The 23,625-nt window shown below is 36.1% G+C and overlaps 1 protein-coding gene across 16 annotated transcripts in view; it reads right to left on the reverse strand.

Annotated features, from left to right (window-relative positions):
* The window catches only part of PCDH15 (protocadherin related 15), a 537,899-nt gene that overhangs the window by 222,367 nt on the left and 291,907 nt on the right, over positions 1-23,625 (reverse strand). For 15 of the 16 annotated variants that reach the window (XM_023764291.1, XM_023764288.1, XM_023764290.1 and 12 more), the window contains 2 exons: positions 14,829-15,022; positions 862-994 (listed from right to left, as the gene is read on the reverse strand). In XM_023764291.1, coding sequence (XP_023620059.1) covers positions 862-994; positions 14,829-15,022 — 327 coding nt within the window. The remainder of the gene's footprint in view (positions 1-861; positions 995-14,828; positions 15,023-23,625) is intronic. The other variant, XM_023764285.1, reaches the window with a different exon arrangement.

The following is a 23,625-nucleotide window of genomic DNA, read 5'->3' on the forward strand; positions in this document are numbered from 1 at the left end:
ATGTCAGCAACTCCTGTCATTCCCACGTAACTCCAGAGGAAGATAAATTCTCTGTCCTATGAATATCCATAGGTAAAGCAATAAGTCATGTCATGGACCTTATGACTTTTATAGCAAGTGACAGTTACCAACACCATATGTAGTCCAACTTGAAGCTATCGATTCAGTTGAAGACACAGCCTTCTCTGGGCAAATATGCTTTAGTTAGGAATATATACAAAGTGAAAACCAAACTATCATCCTGCAAGTAATCCATATGAATCAGAAGCTGCAAATGAACATATCAGCTAAATCTGCCCCCTTCATCTAAATAAATAAACCAAAGCATAGCAATTACATGATTTGCCCATCGCCATAGATTCTATGGCATAGAATGAAGTGTGCCTCAGAATTAGACTGCCTACCATCAGCCTGTGCACCTAAAGTTATTCTCTCCATAGAACACTGCAGCGAAAATAAATCCTGCTAGGGCAAAGAAAGCCAAGACAGAAAATAACAGTCAGCTGCAGACTCTTTGGTTGCAACGTAAAATATATTCAAGTGCCTGTTTCCACTCCCTTCATTCTCTCTTGTAATGATTGCAGCTAATCCCTGCCAGCTCACATTATTTCTTCAATTGTGACAATCAATAGAATAGATTAGCTGTGGAAACCCTCCAACCATAGTACCCCTGCTTTCCTTTCCAGATGGAATTTTCATTGACTCAAGTGTATGCAGACATGTGAGCTCCTACCCCACGCCGCCCCCCCCCCCCCCCCCGCCAGGCACAAATATAAGTCCATTAGTCTTCAAGGTTGTCGCTGTGGAAATACATACACATATATACTTGTATATATGTATATATATATATTAAGAACATACCTGTAGATTTAATAAAACAGCACCGATCCTCATGGCCTCACTGACTTCTAGGCTGTACATCATCTGTGGGAAGCGGGGAGGGCTTTGATTGTTTGGAGGAAGCACTTCAATGTACACGGTGCAGATGGAGTGCCTGCAGAGAAAGAGAAGCCAGCAAGATGGGTAAAATTCTACACATTTAATGACAGACTACATCTGGTATTCTGTTGTGGGGTTTACAAGAGAGAAAATTAGAAATTTTTGTAGAAAATAAGGATATAATTCAGAATCAAAGGGCAGGATAATAAAAGCTGTGACCAAAATGTAAAGTTTTTATGAAATTATCTTATTAAGATGAAAGGAAATGCCTCAGGTACTGCCCCCCCCCACTTATATTGATAGTGTGAATTAAAATGAAATAGTGGTCCAAAGAAGGTGAATAAATGATATTGCTTTAACCTCTGACATTATTTTGTAATGCCTCTTTAATAGCAAAAAAACCATTCTGTAAATATCTGCTAATATGAGCAGTCCTTGGGGCTCACTTCCTATTAAACCATGAGAGGATGTATTGATTAAAATAACACACAAAACAAAATAGGGGCTGTGTTTTATTAGTTTGGTTGCTCACATCAATGACTTAATGTAAATGCACGTCAAGATTCAGGATCATACAGAAAATAGTTGCAAACACAATAACATTTAAAAATCTTTAAGGAGTATAATGCAAACAGTTAAAATTAGATTTCATTAAAACCTTCCATTGATGGGGGATTTTTGGAGGATAAGAAGATAATCTATTATTACAAGAACAAAAATATTGACAGAATCAATACTTTTGACAACACTGAAATTTCTTTACACAGCAAAAGCTAAAGAAGCAAGTTGTTCAAGGTCTGTTCAGATGAAATACTGGCTAAAGTGTGTTAATGAGACCTGGCAATTTACAAAACTAGTCTTCAATGTTGAAGGACTCCAGTACTGCTTGAGTTGTATGCTTTAACCTTATTGTAACAATATCATGAATTATTGTTCAAAACACATATAATTTTTATTTTGGGGGCTAGAATTTTTTAAAAATCAGATCAAAGCTCTTTTTATTAAATGCTTCAATTAAAAGACATGGTCACCAGAACATTTTTTTCCAAGATTATTATAATAAAACTTGAGGCCCAGTGCACAAAATTTTTGCGGGGGCGGGGGAGTGTCCCTCAGCACAGCCTGCACCCTCTCGCAATTCGGGATACCTAGGGGGATGTCCAACTACCAGTTTAGGCCTGATCCCTGCAGTTGGACATCCGGCAGTTGGACATCCCTCTCACAATCCAGGACTATTTGCCCCTAAACACTCTCCTGCCTGCCTGCTCACACCTAACCACTCACCTGCCTGCTTGTTCAGTGTGCATCATAGTGATCGGTCATTCTAGTTGTTACAAACATTCCACCTTAACGTTCGCTTAGGATTATATATATATATATATATATATATATATATATATATATATATATATATATATCCTACTTTTTGAAAAGCTTTTAAGATAAACACAGATCATGGGCACTAAATATGTTTTTTATAGCTTGTCAAAGTGTATTATGCCTAAATCTAAATAGTTTCTACATACCTATAGAACATTAAGAACTTTTGAAAAACTGCAGTGACTTTAAAAAAATATCATACTTATGTTTACTGCAATATAAAGCAATCACATTTTAAATTAAAACTAAAATCTTTTAGATTTTTATAATTAGTTAAACTATCTGTATTAATTTTTGCCTCTGATTTTATCACTTTAATCAAATTCTAATTTCATTTCACTTCAAAATATTTTAACAACCAAGCCTGTGAAATGAGAATAATAATATCTAAAGTTAGCATAAGGATTATATAATATTACACATTTATATTGGCGTGTTCACTTGTGTGTATGCATGCATATGTTTATATATGTACTAGTGGCCTGGTGTACAAAATTTGTGCATATTAAAAGGGAATTAGAGAAAATATTTTAATATTGCTATTTGCCCTTTCTCTATAATAGAAATGTCAGAGATGAAAGAAAATTAGTAAAATGTATATGAAAATCTCCCTCCTGTCAGAGTCTGGGGTGTGCCGTGGGACCCAGAGTCAAATCCCCACCCACCCACATGTGCCTCGAAATTGCACGAGACCCAGACCCAGCCAGCCCTACCCTCATCAAGCCCTGCAGGGCAGGGGGTACAACCTTAGGTCCCCCAGCCCAGCGCTGGGTGGGGGGGGCCGCAGCCTTAGGTTCCCCAACAAGCCCTGCTGGGCGGGGGGCGTGGCCTCAGGTCCCCTGGCCCCAGTGAGGGCACAAGGGTGTGGCATCCATTTGCATATTAGCTCTTTATTATATAGGATATGTAATACCTGTAAAAACATATTTATCAGTTATTATGGATAAATTTTCAAAACAAGCTTTCAAACTGTACTTTATGTAATGGGGTAAATAAGCTTGTACTTACCTTAGGCTTCATATTTTAGAGGTTTTAATTGCATTCTTTCACTTTTCTAGATTAAATACCTACAGGCCTGGTATCCCCTCCCCACTCCCCAGAATAGAGTGTGATGAGTCTTAGGGATTGGACCTTTGGAATGAAAATCACTTGGTGTGGGGCATAAGAATCTACATTTTCCATAGATATACAAGGCTTTACACACACACACACACACACACACACACACTCAGTTTCGGAGACCACTGTTCCAGAAGCTCTTGGCAAGTAAAACAAGCAGGCTCAACTTCTTTCTAAATTAGTAGCCCAAGGTTTTCTCTACAAACTGACCTAACGCTCTCCTCAATAACCCTATAGGTGAAAGATTCCCTTTTAGGAAGAAAAAAACTTAGAACTCACCTGTACTCCAAATTCAAAGCTGACTTTCAAAAAGTGAGATCCTTCCTGCTTAAAGGTTCAGCTTACTGATCTGGAATACTTTACAAAAATATTTACCAGAATATGAATCTCTTCCCATTTTGTGAAAGTATCTTTTACACTAAACTTACTATACTTTGTGTATTTCCTTATTCTTCCCCCTTTGACAACTTTCCCATTGGAAGGCTAAATTCTTTACATCCCCAATACTACAGCAAGGACCTCCAACTCAGATGAGGCCTGTGTACCTGTCATAGAGAAGAAACTAAAAAATTGCAAAATACAAAGACCTTAGACCCTAGAACAGAGAGCCTCTGTGGTCCAATATGACTGTCACCTCCATCTGCCTTTACTCCTTTGCTTCCGCTCCTCCTTTCCACAATAACTCAAATACTAGAAGAAGTCATTATGTTTTTACCCCTTTAGACTGTGATCTTAGGCTTATTTGAGGAAGATCATATTTCCAAGTCTTGCATTTTTCAAGGTCTTGCATTTTTCATCTGGGAAATACTGGCACTTCCCTACAATGTGTTTAAATAAGCATTGACCTATTTGAGGGTTCTTGCTTTGTAAGATGCTATCTCCTTTTTATCCCTAATGTCAGCACAGTGTCAGAATTAGCTTTCCTAAAACTAGATAATAGGATTTACAGTAACATGGTATCAATAATGTGTTAATATGCAGTAGTAACTCAACAGCATCAGGTAAGTACATATTAAAATAGGACAGTCACTAGATAAATAATGTTTTATGTGAACATTTTATATGTACTTTTTATAGCTAGTATTCAATGCATAAAACTGAGCACCTGTATAATACAAATTTTATTTTTATAATGTAGCCCATAAAATGTGGATGAATATTTCTAAAAATGAAAATTGTAAAGCTTTTCTCTTTCTCATAGGGCAATGAAGGTCAGAGTAGAACAAGACATGTGATCTACTTTCTTAAATAATCTTAAGATTTTTGAAAGACCCTTGAAACCCATTAATTTAACTCTCTCATTTTATGAAAGAGGATTAGAAAGTAAAAAAGATTAAGTGACTGAATTCAGGTTATAAAGTTAATTACAAAGTTAATTAGATAAACTAAAAGGCAAGGCTCCTGAATTCAAAATCTGCCTGTCTTTTCACCCCACGTTTCACAAGAACAAATTTGGGGAGTAAATTGGAGAATTTTTACTTATCTGATGTGTGTTTCTGTGTGAGTATAAAACATCCTTAGTTTGTAATGATGGATGTTATCTTGTAGGAAATCATAAGTTATTTCAAGTTTGATAATTATTTATATCATGAATGAAGCATCATCCATAGCACTATTTTTTTCTAAGACAAAATAAAATATGAATAAAGAAGCAGTTGGGAAGATAGACTTAAAGTGTTTAAGCCTGCAAATGGTATAATTTAAAATGATAAAAAGTCATTTTTTGATATGACAATAATACTCAGTAATAAAATGCACGTAGAAGATTGTAATTTTCTATTATATGTTTCAACATATCCTACAAGGTGTTTAGTTGTAACTCTACACTTCTACCTTGTTTCTAAAGTGAAGGTTATAGTGTTTATTTTGTTTTCTTTATTAGATTAAAGACAGAGAAATTACCTTCTTTTTTACTTTGTCTCCCAGCAATATTGTGTTAGAAAAGCTGTATTTTTAGTTCAATGTTAATGGATTCTATTTTACTATTTTGGAAGTTCAGAGTGGATTCTATAGGAAGCAAAGATTTCATAATAAAATAAATATAAGAGATTCAGAGAGACTTCTCAGGGACTTCTACGAAGACAGAGTCTTAAGATGCAAGATGTACTTAGATGTAAAATGCACAGGGCATTACAGAGAGGAGGAAATGTGCAAATTTACAGAGCAATAAAAAAACTATAAAATTTGTATGACTAAGAAAGGGATCTAAATTGGGCAAAGCGAGATGGATAAGGGACAGGTACTTATGTACTATACTTATACTTCATTTTAACAACAATGGAAACTGGTTGAAAGATTTTCAGAAGTTTAATAATATGCTCAGATGTGCCAAGTAATACATAGCACCCACAACACAGCATGGCTTCTCATGTCTCTGTGTCTTTGCTTTTAGTGTTCCCTCTGCTTGGCAATACCATTATCATTCCTATCCAAGTTATCCTACACTTATAATCATCTACTGTGACATGTCCAGGTTTACCTGTGCCTCTATGTGAATGCTACAAGGGCAGAAATCTTATATTTTCAGTGCCTCCACAAGAGGCTAGGGATTGTGGAAACTCAGTAGATTTTTGCTAAAACAAATACCACCTTCATTTTTATTAATATTAAATATATTGTGTGAAGTTATTTTAAAGTATATTCAGAATAAAAAATACTTTATTTGCAAATGGATGATTTAATCTTGCATTAATTAGATATAGCCTTAAATTCCATGAGAAAAATTGGGACTCAAAAAAGTATGCCATGCCATGCATCAATGGTTTTATAATACTTCCGTTATAAGATATTTGGGGGAGACTGTCTTATATTCTCTATGTCTTCATAAATACTTAATAGTAGTTCTTTATTCATGTTAAGATTAAAAACATATTTATGTAATTTAATTCAAGCACATGAGACCTACATATACCAAAAAATGTTATATCCTAGCATTTAATTATTTTTTAATATTTTGTTTTTAATCTTTTAAAAAAGTAAAAACATGATAGACTATTGCTCCTTTTACTCTTACTATTTAGCTAGTCTACTCAAACAGAATAATAACAACAACAAAATTCTTATTTTGAGAGTTGTATTTAAACTTATGAATGGAGGTCACCAATATAAAAATATTAAGATAAATGATTGTTTTTTAATGTTACTATTTAATTAGGTTTACGTGCCACTGTTGCTGGCATTTGTACATGACATCACAATCTATACTTTTATGTTAATAATTTTCAATAGCATCTGCCTTCTGTATGGAAATACTGGAAGCAAAACCTCACTCTTCAGTTCATTCATCAGCTCAATTTGAAGACTTAATCTTCCTCTAGAAAATAGCATATGCCATTATCCTATAAGGAATTTGACACTATCCAAGCTGGTAGAATGGAGGTATATTCTCTGCAGGTCCACTTGATATTTGACCAAACATTATTAGTGAGCTTTTAGTGATCAATCATTGTCCATAAAGAAAACAATGACACTAGGTCAACTAAATGCCTAGTGTCATCAACGAGTCCTGTATATTCAGATTCTGAAGGTGGCACTTTGGTTCCTGGAGTGGAGTACAATTTCATGCAAGTAAAAACCTATTACAGTTGACCTTGAAGGACTCATGTTTAAACTGTGTGAATCCATTTATATGCATTATTTTTCAATTTGCCAACAGTTAAATTCACCCACACAGTTCATACCTGAGTTGATCCAGGGTCAACTCTGTGGTTGGGAATCCATGTATGAAGAGAACAGACTAGTTACATGCATATTTTCCACTATGTTGGAGGTCAGCTCCCCTAAAGCCCACATTGTTAAACAATCAACTGTATTGTACAGATTATTGCAGGCTTATCTAGGCAAATCAGAGATATGACTTGCAAATAGGAACTGAATAAGAGTGGATTATACAATTTCACTCATTAAATAATAAAGTGGTTAAAAACACATTCATCATAATATATAAGCACATATAGATTAGACTGGGATAGTACTATCTTTAACAAAAAAGTTACAAAAAATAATGACTATTAAAGGACTTTAATAAAAGTTTAAATGATAAAACAGCAGGTGCCGTTATTCTTATAATTAGCATTATTAGCACTGTTATTACGCAATTGTAGTATGTCTTTCTCCAAAATAATTACTACATAAGGTTATGGATATGAAATAGAGTGGAGGAGAAGGTTTAGAATCGAATTGTCTTGAGTTCAAATTATGATTCTAGTACTTGTTTACTGGGTGGGAGGGAGGGTAGGCAAGGGGTCACTTGGCTAAGTCAATTATTCTCTTTCAGATTCAAATTTTTGGTCTGCAAAAATATAATTATACAGGAAACATAATGTTGTTAAAATTAGAAATGTTGTATGTAAAGTAGCTTGCATGGTTTCTGGCCCTAGTGCATGGTAATTAAATAGCATCAATCATGTTTAATTCCTCTTCAGGCAAGCTCAGCATGAATGAAGCTATTATTTAAAATTTGTTCAAACTTTGACTCTTAGTTTAGATCCTGTAATTACTCACTACATAGAAATATTCAATATGCTTCTTCACAAGAAACAGTACCTTCAGGAATATACATCCACTTGCTATTTGGATATATGAACTATGGCCATGTCCAACTAAATATGTTCAAAACAGAACTCATCCCCTTCACCCAAACCATGTACACCATTTAACATCACCACCACCCAGTCATGTAGAAAAAAACCTTGGAATTTTTTTCTTACTTTGACAATTCCATTTCTCTGTTCTTCCCAACATGCTCTTGTCAAGCCATCAGTAGCAACATTTTCCCTGGACTCCTCTGGTGGTGTTCTTTCTAATTTCTCTGACTACAATTTTGTCCCCCACAAATGTGTCTTCTATAGGGTCAACAGAGTGATTTTCCTAAGACTAAAATAATTCCACATGACTTTCTAATGTTAAGTTCTTCCAACGATTCCTTCCATTGACTAGATAAATCCAAGCTTCTTAACAAGGAAAATTAAATTTTTCATGAGTTGGACTGTAATTCTCCTTTAATCACAGTTTACTAGTATGCACTGGTAGGTAACACTGACTGACTTGTGGTTATCCATAAGCACCAAGCTATTTCAGACCTCTAAGGCTGGTAAAAATGTGACATACTCTTTTCACCTGGTTAACCTCTACTCATTTTCCTAAACTAATTTTGTTTAGGAAGCCTGCGAAGTACTCCCTCATTATGACAACTGTCCTCCTCAAAGCCCCAAAAGCCAAGTATTTATCTCAATATCAAATGTATCATGTTAAACTAAATGTAATTGTTTTATACTTCTATTTCCACACTTTTTTAACCTGCAAATGTTACTATTTTTTATTTTTGTATTCCCATAGCATAGTAAATGGAAGTTACATAATAAATCATTGGTTTGTTGGGCTAAATAGAAAATCTTATTCTCACCGACAACTATTTTTTCCCCCACTTATTAGAAACAAAATTAGATAGAATTAGTGTTTACCATAAGGGAAAGGAGAACAATTTCAAATCTGCCTCCACATTTTGGGAACCCAAAACTAGATGTGAGTTTTGTATTATACTGTCCCTTATTCCAATTTATTTATTTAAAAACTAAAAATGACGTTTGTTAAGAACCTAGGAAAACAAAACAAAAGCATGTATGTTAAGAATATAGGACATTCCAGGAATTGTTTTGGCCTCTGCACATGTGAGACAACCAAACCACAATGATTCTTGTCCTTGGTACCAGCACTCTAGAGGGGAGGAGGCGAGGCAGACAATACACGTCATACTCTAAATAAAAACACATATAGCACTTGCATGGTGATCAGCACAGAAGATAAATAACATGAAAGGGATCTTACAGTATTGGGAGGCTCTTGCAACTGTAAATAGGTGTTAGAAAAGGCTTCACAGAGAAAGTGAAAATGGGGTAAAAACCTGGAGGAAATGAGGCCATGGAGAAAGCCGAGGGAGTAGCTGGTATAGTCTGAGAGGAGATGAAAGTGAAGTTCAAAGGTTTGAAGGTAGCTGCAAGCCTCAAGGACAGAGAGGCGACCAGGGAGCTAACTGGGGTGGACTAAGCAGAAGACCAGGTAACAAGATATGACAAGAGGGAGTGTCCTGTGGCTGATGGCAGATGACACATTGTGCTGGGCCCCATTGGCCATTTTAATGATTGTGCCTTTTACTTCAAATTGAAATGTAAAACCACTAAAAATTTTAAGCAAAGGGAAAGATGACATTGTTACCAGAATCATGCAGTCCACTGAAGGGGGCTCAGGCAAAAGTCTAATTAGACTTCTAATTAGAGGAGGTTTTCAGAGCCCTGAAGTAGAGAGAACAGTGGCTTGGATTGCGATGTTCAAAATGAAAGTGGTGGGAATCGTTGCCTTCTGAGCATGTTTTCAAGGTCGAGCTTAGAGCTGTTGCTCAAGGTCATGTTTGGAGTTTGAAAGAAGACAGGCACTAAGCATGTCTCCAAGGATAGTTGCCTAGGGTGACGACAAGTTTGCAGATGCTTTAAAGCACATATTGAATATTGAAGTCACCGAGAATTCTGACCCAACTACTGTGGAAGTAAATGCCAGTAAGACAGAAATCAAACTCTGTAAGAGTGACCTGAAAATCTGCAGACAACAGTGGGAGGTGAGGTTAGGCAGAAGAAGAGGTAATGGAAGAGGAACCTGTCATCTGTAGCTGATAGTATTAAGGAAGGGTAAAGGATGGTACATTCTTGCGAGATTAAAAGGGAGGATAATAAGGAGAATTAGAAAGAAGAGTCTGGAAATACCAATGAGAAACTAGGGGTCCACCTCCCAAATCTCCATGATCAAAGATAAGAGGGGTGTGAAGAGAAAAATTCGCCCTTTGTGCTGCTTTTTTATCTGCTCAGGAACAGAGCAAAAAGGAGAGAAAAGACTCACTCCCAATGTTTTTGTTTTTTGTTTTTTTGTTTTTGTTTTTGTTACAGTTCTGCCAATTTGCCTGGCTCTGGTGTAATTCTGGGTAGTAGCTCTTTGAGCACTTTTGCTATTTCCTCTATAAGATTATTCTCTTAATTTGGGGGATCAATTATGTAAATTATTATCTTCTTTAAAAATTATTCCCTTTATTCATGTTTTCAAATTTTACATGATTAAAGCAAAACTGTCTCTTGTAATAAATTTAATTTATTTTGTTTCTGTATTATTTCCATCTTAGAATTTATTATGTAAATTTGTACTTTCTTCCTTTTTTAGTAGATTAGCTGGGTTTATTCATTTTATTATGTTTTCATTTTTGTTGCTGTTTCTTTCTTTTTCAGAGAACCAAATTTGGATTTATTTATTATTTTAATATTTTTATAATTTAAATATATTTTATTGATTTTTTACAGAGAGGAAGGGAGAGAGATAGAGAGTTAGAAACATCGATGAGGTATTGTAACAAGTATAGAAAATCTTCATAAAATTCTCAAAAAGAAAAAGCAACCCAAGTACATGCCCTTGACCGGAATCGAACCTGGGACCCTTTCAGTCCACAGGCCGACGCTCTATCCACTGAGCCAAACCGGTTTCAGCTTTATTTATTATTTTAATATTTTTATAATTCATTTATACTTGCTGTTACACTAGTTAATTCTTGTATTTATTTGTGGGTTTTGTTTATTTATTTTATGAGGTATCGTAACAAGTATAGAAAATCTTCATAAAATTCTCAAAAAGAAAAACACACACTATTTTCACTAAACAAAATAACAAACATAATCCAGCAACTAAATTTCAAAATTAAAATGTCATGACCTAGTGGAATTCATACCAAAAATGTAAAATAGATTTATTTAGAAACAACATCTATTAAGGTCAACCATCATACCATTAGCTCAAGAAGAAAAGTCATTACTGTCTGCATAGATGGTAGATATTTATTTGACCTGAATTAACCATCATCCTTACTTTTATTTTATTTTTTAAGACAGAGTGGAAGGGAGGGAGAGAGGAAAGGGAAGAGAGAGAGATATTGGTTGCCTACTGCATGCGCCCAGACCAGGACAGGGATCAATCCAACAACCCAGTTACATGCCCTGATGGGGAATCGAACTCATGACCCTTCCATGTGCAGGGGGGCACTCTAACCATTGGGACACTGGCCAGGGCTACCATTCTTATTTTCAAAAAGTTAATAAAATAGGAATAGAAAAATAGTTTCTTAAGTTAATAAAATATATTTTTTTAAACCAAGACTCTAATAAAATGAGGGAGCATGGGGAACATTCCCACTAATTAAAAAAAAGAAAAAGCATGTTTATTGTAAGAACTAGCAAGTGAAATTAAAAGAAAAATAATGGATAGAACGATATAAAAGTATCACTATTTATAAAATACAATCCTGGATAATATAAAGAAATCAACTGAAAATTACAAAAATAAGATAATTAAATGAGAAAGTAGATTAAAAAATATATAAAGAGACTAATAGCTTCCATATATACAAACATCAACCAGAAAAAAGAATAAGAAAAAAGAACTCTATTTACAATAACAAGATACAGAAACAGACCAACAAAAAAATGTATAGGACTTGTATAAAGAAAACATTTAAAAAAATAAAAACTACTAAAGGACATAAATAAAGCATACAAATAAAGAGACAGAAAGTTCTTGGTTAGAAAGATTCATCATCAAAATGATAAAATTTAACCCTAAGTAATTAATTATAAATTTGATATGTTCTCAATAAAAATATAGTTAAGCCCGGCCAGCATGGCTCAGTGGTTGAGCGTTGACCTATGAACCTGGAGGTCGGCGTTCAATTCTTAGGGCAAATGCCCAGGGTGCAGGCTCAATCCTCATTGTGGGGTATGGAGGAGACAGCCAATCAATGATTCTTGTTCATCATTTATGTTTCTATATCTCTCTCCTCCTCTGAAATCAATAAAAATATATTCAAAATACCTATATTTAAATACACACACACACACACACACACACACACACACACATACATATATAGTTAAAAACAACAACAACACTGAACTAACTTGTGTAAACTTAAAGGAAAGGAAAATAACAGAAAGATTAACCAGGAAATTTTTGAGGAAAAACAGCATTCAGGTAAGGTAGCACCACCATATCATAAAGCATAGTTTAAAACCTGAACAATTCAAATTGTGTGACAATTACTCACGAAAAAATAGGTCAGCTAATGGAATAGAAGAACAAGTCTAGAGCCAAATTCATATACATAAGAAAATACATGATATAATAGCTGTAACATTTATAATTAGTGAGAAAAAGATGAACTATCTAATATACAGGGTGGGACAAGAGTAGGTTTACATTTGTTCATATGCAAAATAATACAATAATTAATTAATAATAATACAAAAATAAGCTATTTCATGTACTCACACCTGTAAACCTACTCTAGCTACACCCAGTACTGAGTGGAGAAAATGGCAAAATTTCCTAAAAAAATCTTGCTGGATCAATACCACTCACTGTACAGTAGGATAAATCCCTAATACAACAAAGATTTAAACACACGGCAAGAAGCTAATAAATCACGAGGAGAAAACCTACAATAATTGTTACCTGGGCTTACATATCAATAGAAAGATGGGTAATGACTAGGAACACAGATTTTACAGAAAAATAGAACTGGCTCTTAAACATAAGAATTGTACTCAAACTCATAAACAAATGGATATGAAATGTGCTATTTTTTACCTATCTGATTTGCAAAAACCCAAATATTTGATGTGACACACATCTAGGAGACTGTGTAAAATTAATCATTCTCAACTTGGCAACTGGAATTGTAAATTGTTTTAAGACCTACAAAATGTTATGCCCAGATTTCAAGATTCCCAAGAAACCACATCAGGGAGCCAATCCGATGCAAAAGCATAAGAATCTGTATTTCAAGCTAGCTCGGCTCCCCGTCCACCAGATTCACCGACACAACGACAAGCCAAGTGGCGAAGAGAGAGAACCCCTCCTAGAGACCGGTTATATAGGGGGGGTTGGAGTAAGGGGAGGAGAAAGGATTGTGCTTTGCCAATTGGCCAGGCGCAAGTCGATGTCTTGTTCCTGGGTGTGGCTAGCAGAGTCTTAGACTTCCGGGAAGAACCTTCTTGCCAAGCACGTGGCCAAGGTAAGATGGAGGACGTAGCCCTTACCCTGGGGCAAGATGGAGGGTGTAGCCTTTACCCTGGGGCAAGGTGGAGGGCCTAGCCCTCGCCCTTTCACAAAATACAATTTGGCAGTTATTGCTAAAACCTACAAGTGCATATACCCTTTGGCTTCGCTTCTGGGAATTCACTCTATTGACATACGTGCCCACATAGAAAATGATGTATGTTCAATGCTATTTATTTCTTTATTGTCAGTAAAAGAGCAACTGAAATTTAAAAACCCATCTGCAGTGAATTTTTTAAAGAGTATTATCTACATATAAAGGAATATTATGTAGCTGTGAAAAAGTTTTGAGGGAAGTATTAAGTATTCGTAAGGAAAGATAATCCAGGATATGTTGTGAGGGAGAAAAAAACTCAGCAAGGTGCAGAAATGCATTTATATTCATTCACATTTTCTTGAAATGCATACAGAAAATCTGGAAATAAGCAAGACATTAATAAAACGGATAGCTCAGGTAGGTGACTAGATAAATGCAATTTTAATAGTGAGAAGTTTTGCTTTTTACCCTCTCAATATCTAGCTGAGTATGTACACAGAGAATATACACTGAGTGGCCAGACTATTATGACCGGCCAGATTATTATGACCATCCCATCAGTACTTCATGGACACTTCCAAAAATACTGAATATTGAAAACTTCCTAAGCAAATACTCTCAAGGTTTTATTATTATTATTATTTGCATTACTAATTCACTTCATTGAATTGATGGGTGGTCATAATAATCTGGCCACTCAGTGTATATTGATATATTCTATAGATAAATGATAAATTCTATAGGTAGAATATATATATGTTTATGTGTATATATATGTATATAGGTAGAATATATATATTTTAATAATTACCCAGACACTGAGACATGGCTGCAAATCTGAGACATTCCATATTACTGCTCTCTGAGGTCTCACTATCATCAACCTTGCTTTTCAGTAGTAAATTAGATACATGTCTCTGATATTTTCCAGTTTCCGCTCTGCACTCCCCCTGCCCCTGAACAGAGACCTGCATCCTTCATATCTGTGAAATTATAGTTAATTATTTTGTGGTTTAATCTTCTCTTTACTTTCCTCTTCCCACAACTGAACCGAATAAGGATATGCAATTCCTAAGAATCCGGTCCCTCTGATTTTCTGATCTAATTTAGATGTTCATAGGATGAAAGGACGCTTGCTGTGCTTCTTAAATTTAATTACGGGGTTAAATGGGAGCGATGAAAACACTGCTTTGGTTCTAACGTAAATTACCTTCTCTCTGCAGGAGGAGCATTATCCGCGGCCTGGACGGTGAGCGCGTAGGTCCGCCCAACTATCAGTTCCACCCCTGGAGCGATGGTGATAAGCCCTGTTTCTCTATTGATGATGAAGTCCCCCTGATCCCCAATCAGGATTTCATAGGAGATCTCCCCATTCGACCCTTCGTCTGCGTCCACTGCAGTGAGCTGGAATTGAAAATCACAACATCAATCCTCCGGGACTTAACTTTTCACTATCGTGTTATTTTCCCCCCAGCAAAAGCAGCTTGCTTTCAAAGACAGAAAATAAGTGAAGGAAGTTTTCTTGGCGTATATGCTCTTGTTTTCTGGAATCGAGGCGACCAGGTTTGGCTATGCTGCTGCAGCAATCGCAGCAGGAAGGATTTCTCTCTCTTTTATTTTTCTTGTAAGAGTGATTGAAGAAAAAGTTTTTGTGTCTTGAAGACTACCGTTATTTTAACTTAATAAAGGCAAAAAGAGGAAAGCTCCGAAGTAAATCTAATATCCCTATAGAAAAATGTAATGTTTTTTCTCTATTTTACCTCCTGTTCTTGACACATACACACATATTACACAAACTGAGGCCTGGAGAAATGGAAACGGGTGGAGTTGGCTTTTATTACTCTCATTCTTCCTTTTGCTCTCATTTCTTGCCTCCCTACCCCCCCCCCATTCTTAATGTTTTCCCTTTTGTCTCCCAGAGATTCTTTTATTCTCAAGTCCCTTTATGTACATTGGATTTAGGAAAGATTTTTATAATCTGTTCACACTGACTTATAAGTCATTAACAAGGCCTAGAGTATTAGCTTTTAAAAATCAAACAAATGCATCTGTAAGTGTAGAATAACTAAAAAATTAGAATATGAAGCACAAGAACCTTTTTTTCTTTTTTAGGAAAGGGATTCAATTCAGAGTACCTGAAATGATACTTCATAAGCATCTATAAGGCAAATTTGCACATATTTATAATTATTTTAGAGAAAATGATATCTATCAGTTAAATGCTATATTTGGGTCATTTTTGTGTGTAAACAGAGTAACCATTATTAGTTTCACATGGCATAATGAAGATGATAACAATAAATAAGGCTCCTGATAAAAATACATTTACTTAAGGGGGGGAAATAAACTCTAGTGGAAAATCATATAAATGTTTTATAAACATTCACAAAATTTTCTGTTTTTACCATACTAAAAGTGATGGATGAGAAAAGTGGCCCCATTTTACACATAAGAAAAACACAATTAAAAGTGTTCTTTTGACTAAAGAAAAAACCCCCACATGATTTTAATAAATAAACTTGCAGGAAAATGTTTTCATTTACTGACATTTTCTTATATATTTTCATCCATGAATGTCACTCCTAGAAAACTGTGGTTCTTTACCATTAACAGACTCCTTTGGGGGGGATTGCTGGACACTCATAAAATGTGAGTGTGCATATTTACCTTGAAAGCCGAATTCAAATTCAGGAACCTGATTTTAACTAATGGCCCTTTCTTTTTTTAAAAACAAAATAAAAAAAACAACTCAATTTTGCATAGCAAGTTGTTTTTTTTGTTTTAGATATATATTATGAAGGGAGAGGAATAGAGAGATAAAAACATCGATCAGCTGCCTCCTGCACACTCTCTGCCCGCAACCAAGGTACATGCCCTTGACCGAAACAAACCTGGGACCCTTGAGTCTGCAGGCCGATGCTCTATCCACTGAGCCAAACTGGTTAGGGCACTAATGGTGCTTTCAAATGTTTATATTTATTGTCCTGATGACGTGCAAAGTGCTTTACACACCCCATCATGCCATCTACGGAAAATATTGTGCATATTCTATTTCTAGTTTTATTACCCACTGTATTTAGAGTGATAATATGTATAGAAATAGGAGGAGAAAGAGAGAGAGAGAGAGAGAGAGAGAGAGAGAGAGAGAGAGAGAGAGAGAGAGAGAATGAATTTGGGAGGTTGGCATTAATTCAGCTAAATCTAAGCTTAGGTATTTGGTGCTAGATAGATGTGGTTGCCAGAGGAAAGGCTTATGTGAGAATGACAGACATAGTCCTAAAGGCAAAGGAGAAGGAAACTATTTCCAGAATCTGTCAAAATGAATGATGTATATTTATGGAGAACTATTCAAGCCAGACAAACTCATTCCCTTTTGTGTGTGGATAAAATTAGAAAATTGGAAGACATGGGTAGCAAAGGAGATATCAATTTTGATTATAGTAAATCACTTAACACATGTCTCAGGGAATCTTAATTAAAATTTAGCTCAAATTGCACTCAATATTAACATTCTTTCTGGGACTTAAATTGGATAAAGGAATTTAATGATAAATGGCAATGCATCAAGTTAAAAAGGATAGAGGAGCATGCTTCAGGGATATAGGTATTATGGCTGGTCTTATTTAACATTTTCATAAATGATGTTGGAAGGAAGGATAAGCTGGATTGTAATTAAAGTGAAGAAGGCACTCATCTGGGAGGTGCCATAAATACCAAAAAAAAAACCCAAAAAACAAAAACAAAACACAGGTGACAAAAACACCCCTGAAACTGCATGGCCAGCAAACCACTGATAAGCTAATTTTTTCTAGTGCTAGAAACCACTAGCAAGGAGTAGTGTAATAAATAAGCCAAAAACAAATTGGAGTCTCAAAAATGAAGTAGGGATGGAATAAAAGTCATAGTTGACATAGAAATAATCACAGACCTAAACTATAAAATAAAAGTGTGAATGTAGTCTTCTTATATGAATAAGTATATTTTCACTAGAAATGAAATATGATTGAATTGATCACGAGTGTGTTAATCATTTGGTATTTTTGCCTCATGGGCATCTTGGGTCCTTGTTTCTAGGAAGAGCCCCTCATTTTCCTCTGGGAAGTAATTCATCCCCTTCATAGTCCTTGTTTGGGTGGGCCTGACACTTAGCTCCATCCATCTATTTGGTGGTAATCATAATACCAGAATTATTTTCCAAACTTAATTTAGGGAAAATAATAATCTGGAGGAAAACATTCATTTCAAGATAATATAATGAGAACCTACATGGTCTCAGGCACTGTGCTGGGAGCTGGCTGTAGACCAGTGATGGCGAACCTTTTGAGCTCGGCGTGTCAGCATTTTGAAAAACCCTAACTTAACTCTGGTGCCATGTCACATATAGAAATTTTTTGATATTTTCAACCATAGTAAAACAAAGATTTATATTTTTGATATGTATTTTATATATTTAAATGCCATTTAACAAAGAAAAATCAACCAAAAAAATGAATTCGCGTGTCACCTCTGACACACGTGTCATAGGTTCGCCATCACTGCTGTAGACTAAAGTTGGTAAATAAAATTAGGTCCTGCTTATTTTTTTAAAATTTACTATATATGAAAAAACGTTGGTAAGAAAGGGAATCCATATTGACACGTTTTAACAAGTGGTATTCGAAAAATAATTATAAAAAACAATGAGTGTGATGCAGAGTAGATATCAAAGTCTTTTGGCGTAGATTAAACTGGGTCTCACAGATGAGAACATGATGGAAGAGTATGGATCAAGAGCAGTTCATGGAACAGGAAAGGGCCTTGTGAGAACCCTGAGGGAAAGGGAATGAATAAGGCTCTGAGAAAAGCTGACTATGATCAGAGAAAGGCCAACATGTGATGAAATTACAGAGACATGGTAGAGGGTTTTATGGGCTTTGAGAAAGTTTGAGAATCAGTGTGAGGCAAATAAATAATGAAAGGATTCTCTTATAGTTGATATTTAATATGTACAGTAGTCTCTGCATCCTTTATTCTCTATAATAAAAGCCTAATATGCAAATAGACCAAACTGCAGAATGACTGGCAGAACGACCTGTCGCTATGACGCGCAATGATCACCAGGGGGCATATGCTCAATGCAGGAGCTGCCCCCAGCCCACAGGCACCACTGGTAGCCCTACAGATTAGCCCTGATCACTGGCCAGGCCTAGGGACCTTACCCACGCATGAATTTTGTGCACCAGGCCTCTAGTTTATAATAAAAATCATGATAGAACTGTGCTGGTCTTCAAAAAATGGACTGAAATATTTTTTTCCCCTAAAATGGGTAAAAAAAATAAAGTTGAAGAAAAAAAAGTTTTGATAAACAGCATAAATACCAGTCACACAATAAAGAACAAAGCAATATTGATTTCTATGATACACACAGGATACTTCTGCTATTATGAAAGGTTTTTCTGATTTATACAGACACAAATGGAGCACACTTAATGATAAAAACTACATTGGAAACCTCATCATCTACATATTTGTTTCAATCTAGTGCTTTTTATTATTAAGGGAGATTGTCTATTAGTAGGGATTTCTTGAAGATTTCTGTAACTTTAGATTTAAAAAGCAGGAGTCTATTCTAACTTTGAATTAATTTCACTTGGAGAGCATAAAAGGTGAGAGACAGTACTGTGCAGAGGACTTACTTAAAAAATACTCATTAAGGAGACATTCTCTGCCCTTTCCAGAAACTCAGATAGTGTCTGGGGCTTGGTTTATTTTGATTTTTAGCTTTGATAGAAAAAAGAACACACTGTAATTTAAGACATTCACAGTTATCTCCAAGTATGTCATGCTGCCATCTTTAATTTTGTATTTTGCATTTAATAAGGTAGAATTGTCCTCTTCCTTGTTTTGTCTATTTGTGAAAATATAAGAAGCACAGTTTTTAAAGACCTGTGGAATAGTTTGCAGAATGACTGTCACATTAAACAACTTGTGATATTCCAGTTCCTTCAGATAATATTTCCTTTATTTTCATTTGAAAAAGCAAGAATTCAGTACACCAACATATCTATTATCTTATAATTTTTGATACGTAATATAAAATTTTAGGTCTTATAAAATGAATACACTTACATGATAATGATGTAAAACCATAGGAAATTTTCTCTTTTTATAAAAACAAACTACAAACTAAAATTGATGCCTGAAAATATTCATTTTACTTATTTCAGTAAAAAGAAGAGGCATTTTACCCTATCAATACAGTGTCATTATTTTATTTGCTTCCCTCCACTTTAATCACAGGAATCCTTATTTTCAATACTCTGTCCCCTTCTTTGTACACTATATCTGGTCCCCTCACTAGCAGATGACTGAATTTGCTCTTTAAAAATGGTAACAAGGGGTATCTAAAAAGTAGGACCCCTGGTTCTGGTGGGATGAAGAGGTCAGACAATTCTTTTTCTGAAAAGTAAGTAAAAATCCAAGCAAAACAGTCAAAACTCACTATTTGGGACTATAAAGATTAAGTGAAGTGCACATATTGAAAGAAATGATTCATGAAGATTGCTGTCACTTTAGATTTAAAAAGCAGGGGTCAGGGGCCATTTTTGAGTGTCATCCTATCCCCCACTTCCCCAGCACTGCCACCGCCCCCCGCCCCCCCAGATGCAGATAGCATGTAAGGTTTACTTATAAGGGGAGGACTGGCCATGGAAAGCAACAGATTTTCCTTAAGAGAAAACAGACTGACTTTGATGTGGAGTTAATACAGGAATTAGGCACAGTGGGGACTGAATGGAGAGCAACCTCACCTCTGCCAATACAGGTTGTGGTCCCCATGGGGAGAAGCAGTGAACAAGCCAGAAGTTTAGCAGAAAGAACCAGCTAATAAGAGCCCCACAGAAGGGCGGAATACACTTCCTGCTCCTGTCTGGAACCACACACACGCAGAGGGGACACATGACAAGGCCTGCGGAAAGGTCAATGCCAGGCAGAGGTCCTGAGCAGCGCCTGGACTGTCAGTGCTCTCCCCAAACTAAACCCAGACCAGCTCGCCCAGGTGGACGCCTCATGGTCTTGAGGTGCTTGTGCAAATCTTGGTCTAAGTGACTGGCTGACATCAAGCGATGCAGAAATAGAAACAACTTATAAAGAGCCAGGTAAACATTAAAAATATGAATCAAAGCAAAAATCATGCAGCGACGTTAGGAGCTGCACACTTAAGGGAAGCAGATACAGCAAGTAAACTCCAGACATGTAATTAAAAAAAAAATCCTCAAGGCCAACATTCAAAGTCCCGAGGTACTATGATATCCAGTTGAAGCAAAACAAAACAAAAACCTGGTAATTAAAATATAAATAAATCTAGAGATTGTTAAATAAGTAACTATTCTGATATTTGTAAAAATGGTAAGGAAGCCCAGCTGGTGTGGTTCAGCGGTTGAGCATCACCCCAGGAACCAAGAGATCACCAGTTTGATTCCCAGTCAGGCCACATAACCTGAGAGGGTGTGCAGGAGGCAGCTGATAGATGATGTTTCTCTCTCATCAATGTGTCTACCTCTCTATCCCTCTCCTTTCCTCTGTCTCTAAAAATTAATAAAATATTTAAAAAATGGTAAGGAAGACTTTATTCAGGACCTTTGCAACAGATGTCAAGACTATTACAATAGGGGAGAGAGATCAGACTCAATTCAACTCCAAATTCAGTTAACACAGTATTGATAGTAAAGAGCAGAGTTAGGAGGTCTGTGGATAGAAAATTACTTAATAGGTGACATCAAGGGTAGGAGGATTTTCAGATTGCACATAATAATCTAAAAAAAATACAGATAAAGCAATTGATAAAACCAAATATCCATTTATGAAAAAATTCTCAATGAACTAGCAATACAAAGGAATATCTTCAATCTGATACAAAGCATCTACAATAAAACCTACAGCTAGCATTATATGTAATTATGAGAGACGGAATGATTTTCCCTAAGATCAGGAACAAGAAAAGGATGATCTCACCACTTCTATTCAACCTTGTACTTGATGTTCTAGTCAGTGCAATTATACACATAAAGGAACAACAACAAAAGCCATCAGATTGGAAAAGCAGATGTAAAACTACACTTGCAGAAGAAATAATCATCTATGTAAAAAATACTAAGTGTGGTTATTGCAGGGGAGGTGAAAGAGGGCATAGAGGGGATAAATGGTGATAGAAAAAAAGAAAATACTAAGGAATCTACAAGAATCTATGAGAACTAACAAATAACAAGGTTAAACAAAATCTATTGTCTTTTCATATACTAGTATTAGAAATGAACAATCCAAAAATAAAATCAATCCCATTCACAGTAGTATCAAAAATGATAAACTAGGAATAAATTTAATAAAAATAATTTCAAAATCTATAACATTATTGAAAGAAATTTAAGGATATGTGGAAAGAATACATATTCATGGATGGACTCAATATTTTAAGGTGGGAATTCTCCATATTTATTTGATTTGTAAATTCAATGTAACCACTATCAAAATTCTATCAGGAGCAGAATATAGGTTCACAAAAGTTTTAGATATGACACCAAAAGTATAATCCTATATAATAAAAGGCTAACATGCAAATCGACTGAACAGCAGAATGACCGGTTGCTATGACATGCACTGACCACCAGGGAGCAGACACTCAACTCAGGAGCTTCCCCCTGGTGGAATAACCCGGGCTCATGGCTGACGAGTGCAGCGGCAGCAGCAGCAGGGTTAAGGACCCCTCGAGGGATGTCCACCTGCCAGTTTAGGCCTGCTCCCCAAAGGCAGAAAGACATCCCCTGAAGGGTCCCAAATTCTGAGAGGGCGCAGGCGGAGCTGAGGGGCCCCCCTCCCCCCAGTGCATAAATATTGTGCACCAGGCCTCTAGTAATATATGAAAAGAAAGAAAATAATAAATTAAACTTTCTCAAAATAAAAGCTTATGCTCTTCAAAAAAACACTACTAAGAATATGAGAAACAAAACACATACCCTGTGAGAAAATATCTGCAAATCATTCTATATAATAGAGGTGATATGCAAATTGACCACCATGCCCTCTCACAATATAGCACCCCCATGTGGTCACAAGATGGCTGCCACAAGATGGCCAGCAGGGGAGGGCAATTGTGAGTGATAAGGCCAGCAGGGGAGGGCAGTTAGGAGCGACCAGGCCAGCAGGGGAGGGGAGTTGGGGGGGACTGGGCTTGCAGAGGAGGGCAGTTACAGGTGACCAGGCCAGCAGGGGAGCGAAGTTAGGGGTGATTGGGCTGGCAGGGGAGCATTTAGGCATCAATCAGGCTGGCAGGGGAGTAGTTAGGGGGTGATCAGGCTGGCAGGCTGAAGCGGTAATGGGCAATCAGGCAGGCAGGCAGGCGAGTGGTTGGGAACCAGCAGTCCCGGATTGGGAGAGGGATGTCCAACTGCCTGTTTAGGCCTGATCCCTGTGGACATCCCCCGAGGGGTCCCAGATTGAAGAGGATGCAGGCTGGGCTGAGGGAAACCCCGAATTTCGTGCACTGGGCCTCTAGTATATCTGATAAGAGACTTGAATTCATAATTTATTGAAGAAAAACAATGACAAGTCAATACTAAGAAGACAAACAATACAGATAAAAGTGGGCAGGAATTGGGACAGATATTTCACCAAAGATGGAGAAAGGGTTAACAAGAATATTAAAAAATTGCAAAATCATTATTCATTAGGAAAATGTGAGATAGATGGCTGATGCAATGCAATGATACCCAGGAAGTTTGTATCAGTAAAAATTTATACCAGGGGGTAGTGTATTGTTATAATGCCAGACCAAACCCTGAGTCCCTAATGCCTACTCTAGTAGTAGAAATGCACAATATGTGACAAAAATCTGTCTTTCTTGGGAAAGTTAAAAAATTAACACAGTGATATTAATTGAAGTGCTGTACTAAACATTTAACATCTCTGTCTCAGCTCTCTGATATAAAAAAAGAATTTTGCACTCACTTTTACAGTTAAATAAAAATGAAACA

The sequence above is a fragment of the Myotis lucifugus genome, unplaced genomic scaffold (genome assembly GCF_000147115.1).
Source record: "Myotis lucifugus unplaced genomic scaffold, Myoluc2.0 scaffold_326, whole genome shotgun sequence".
In the NCBI taxonomy this organism is placed as follows: Eukaryota; Metazoa; Chordata; class Mammalia; order Chiroptera; family Vespertilionidae; genus Myotis; species Myotis lucifugus.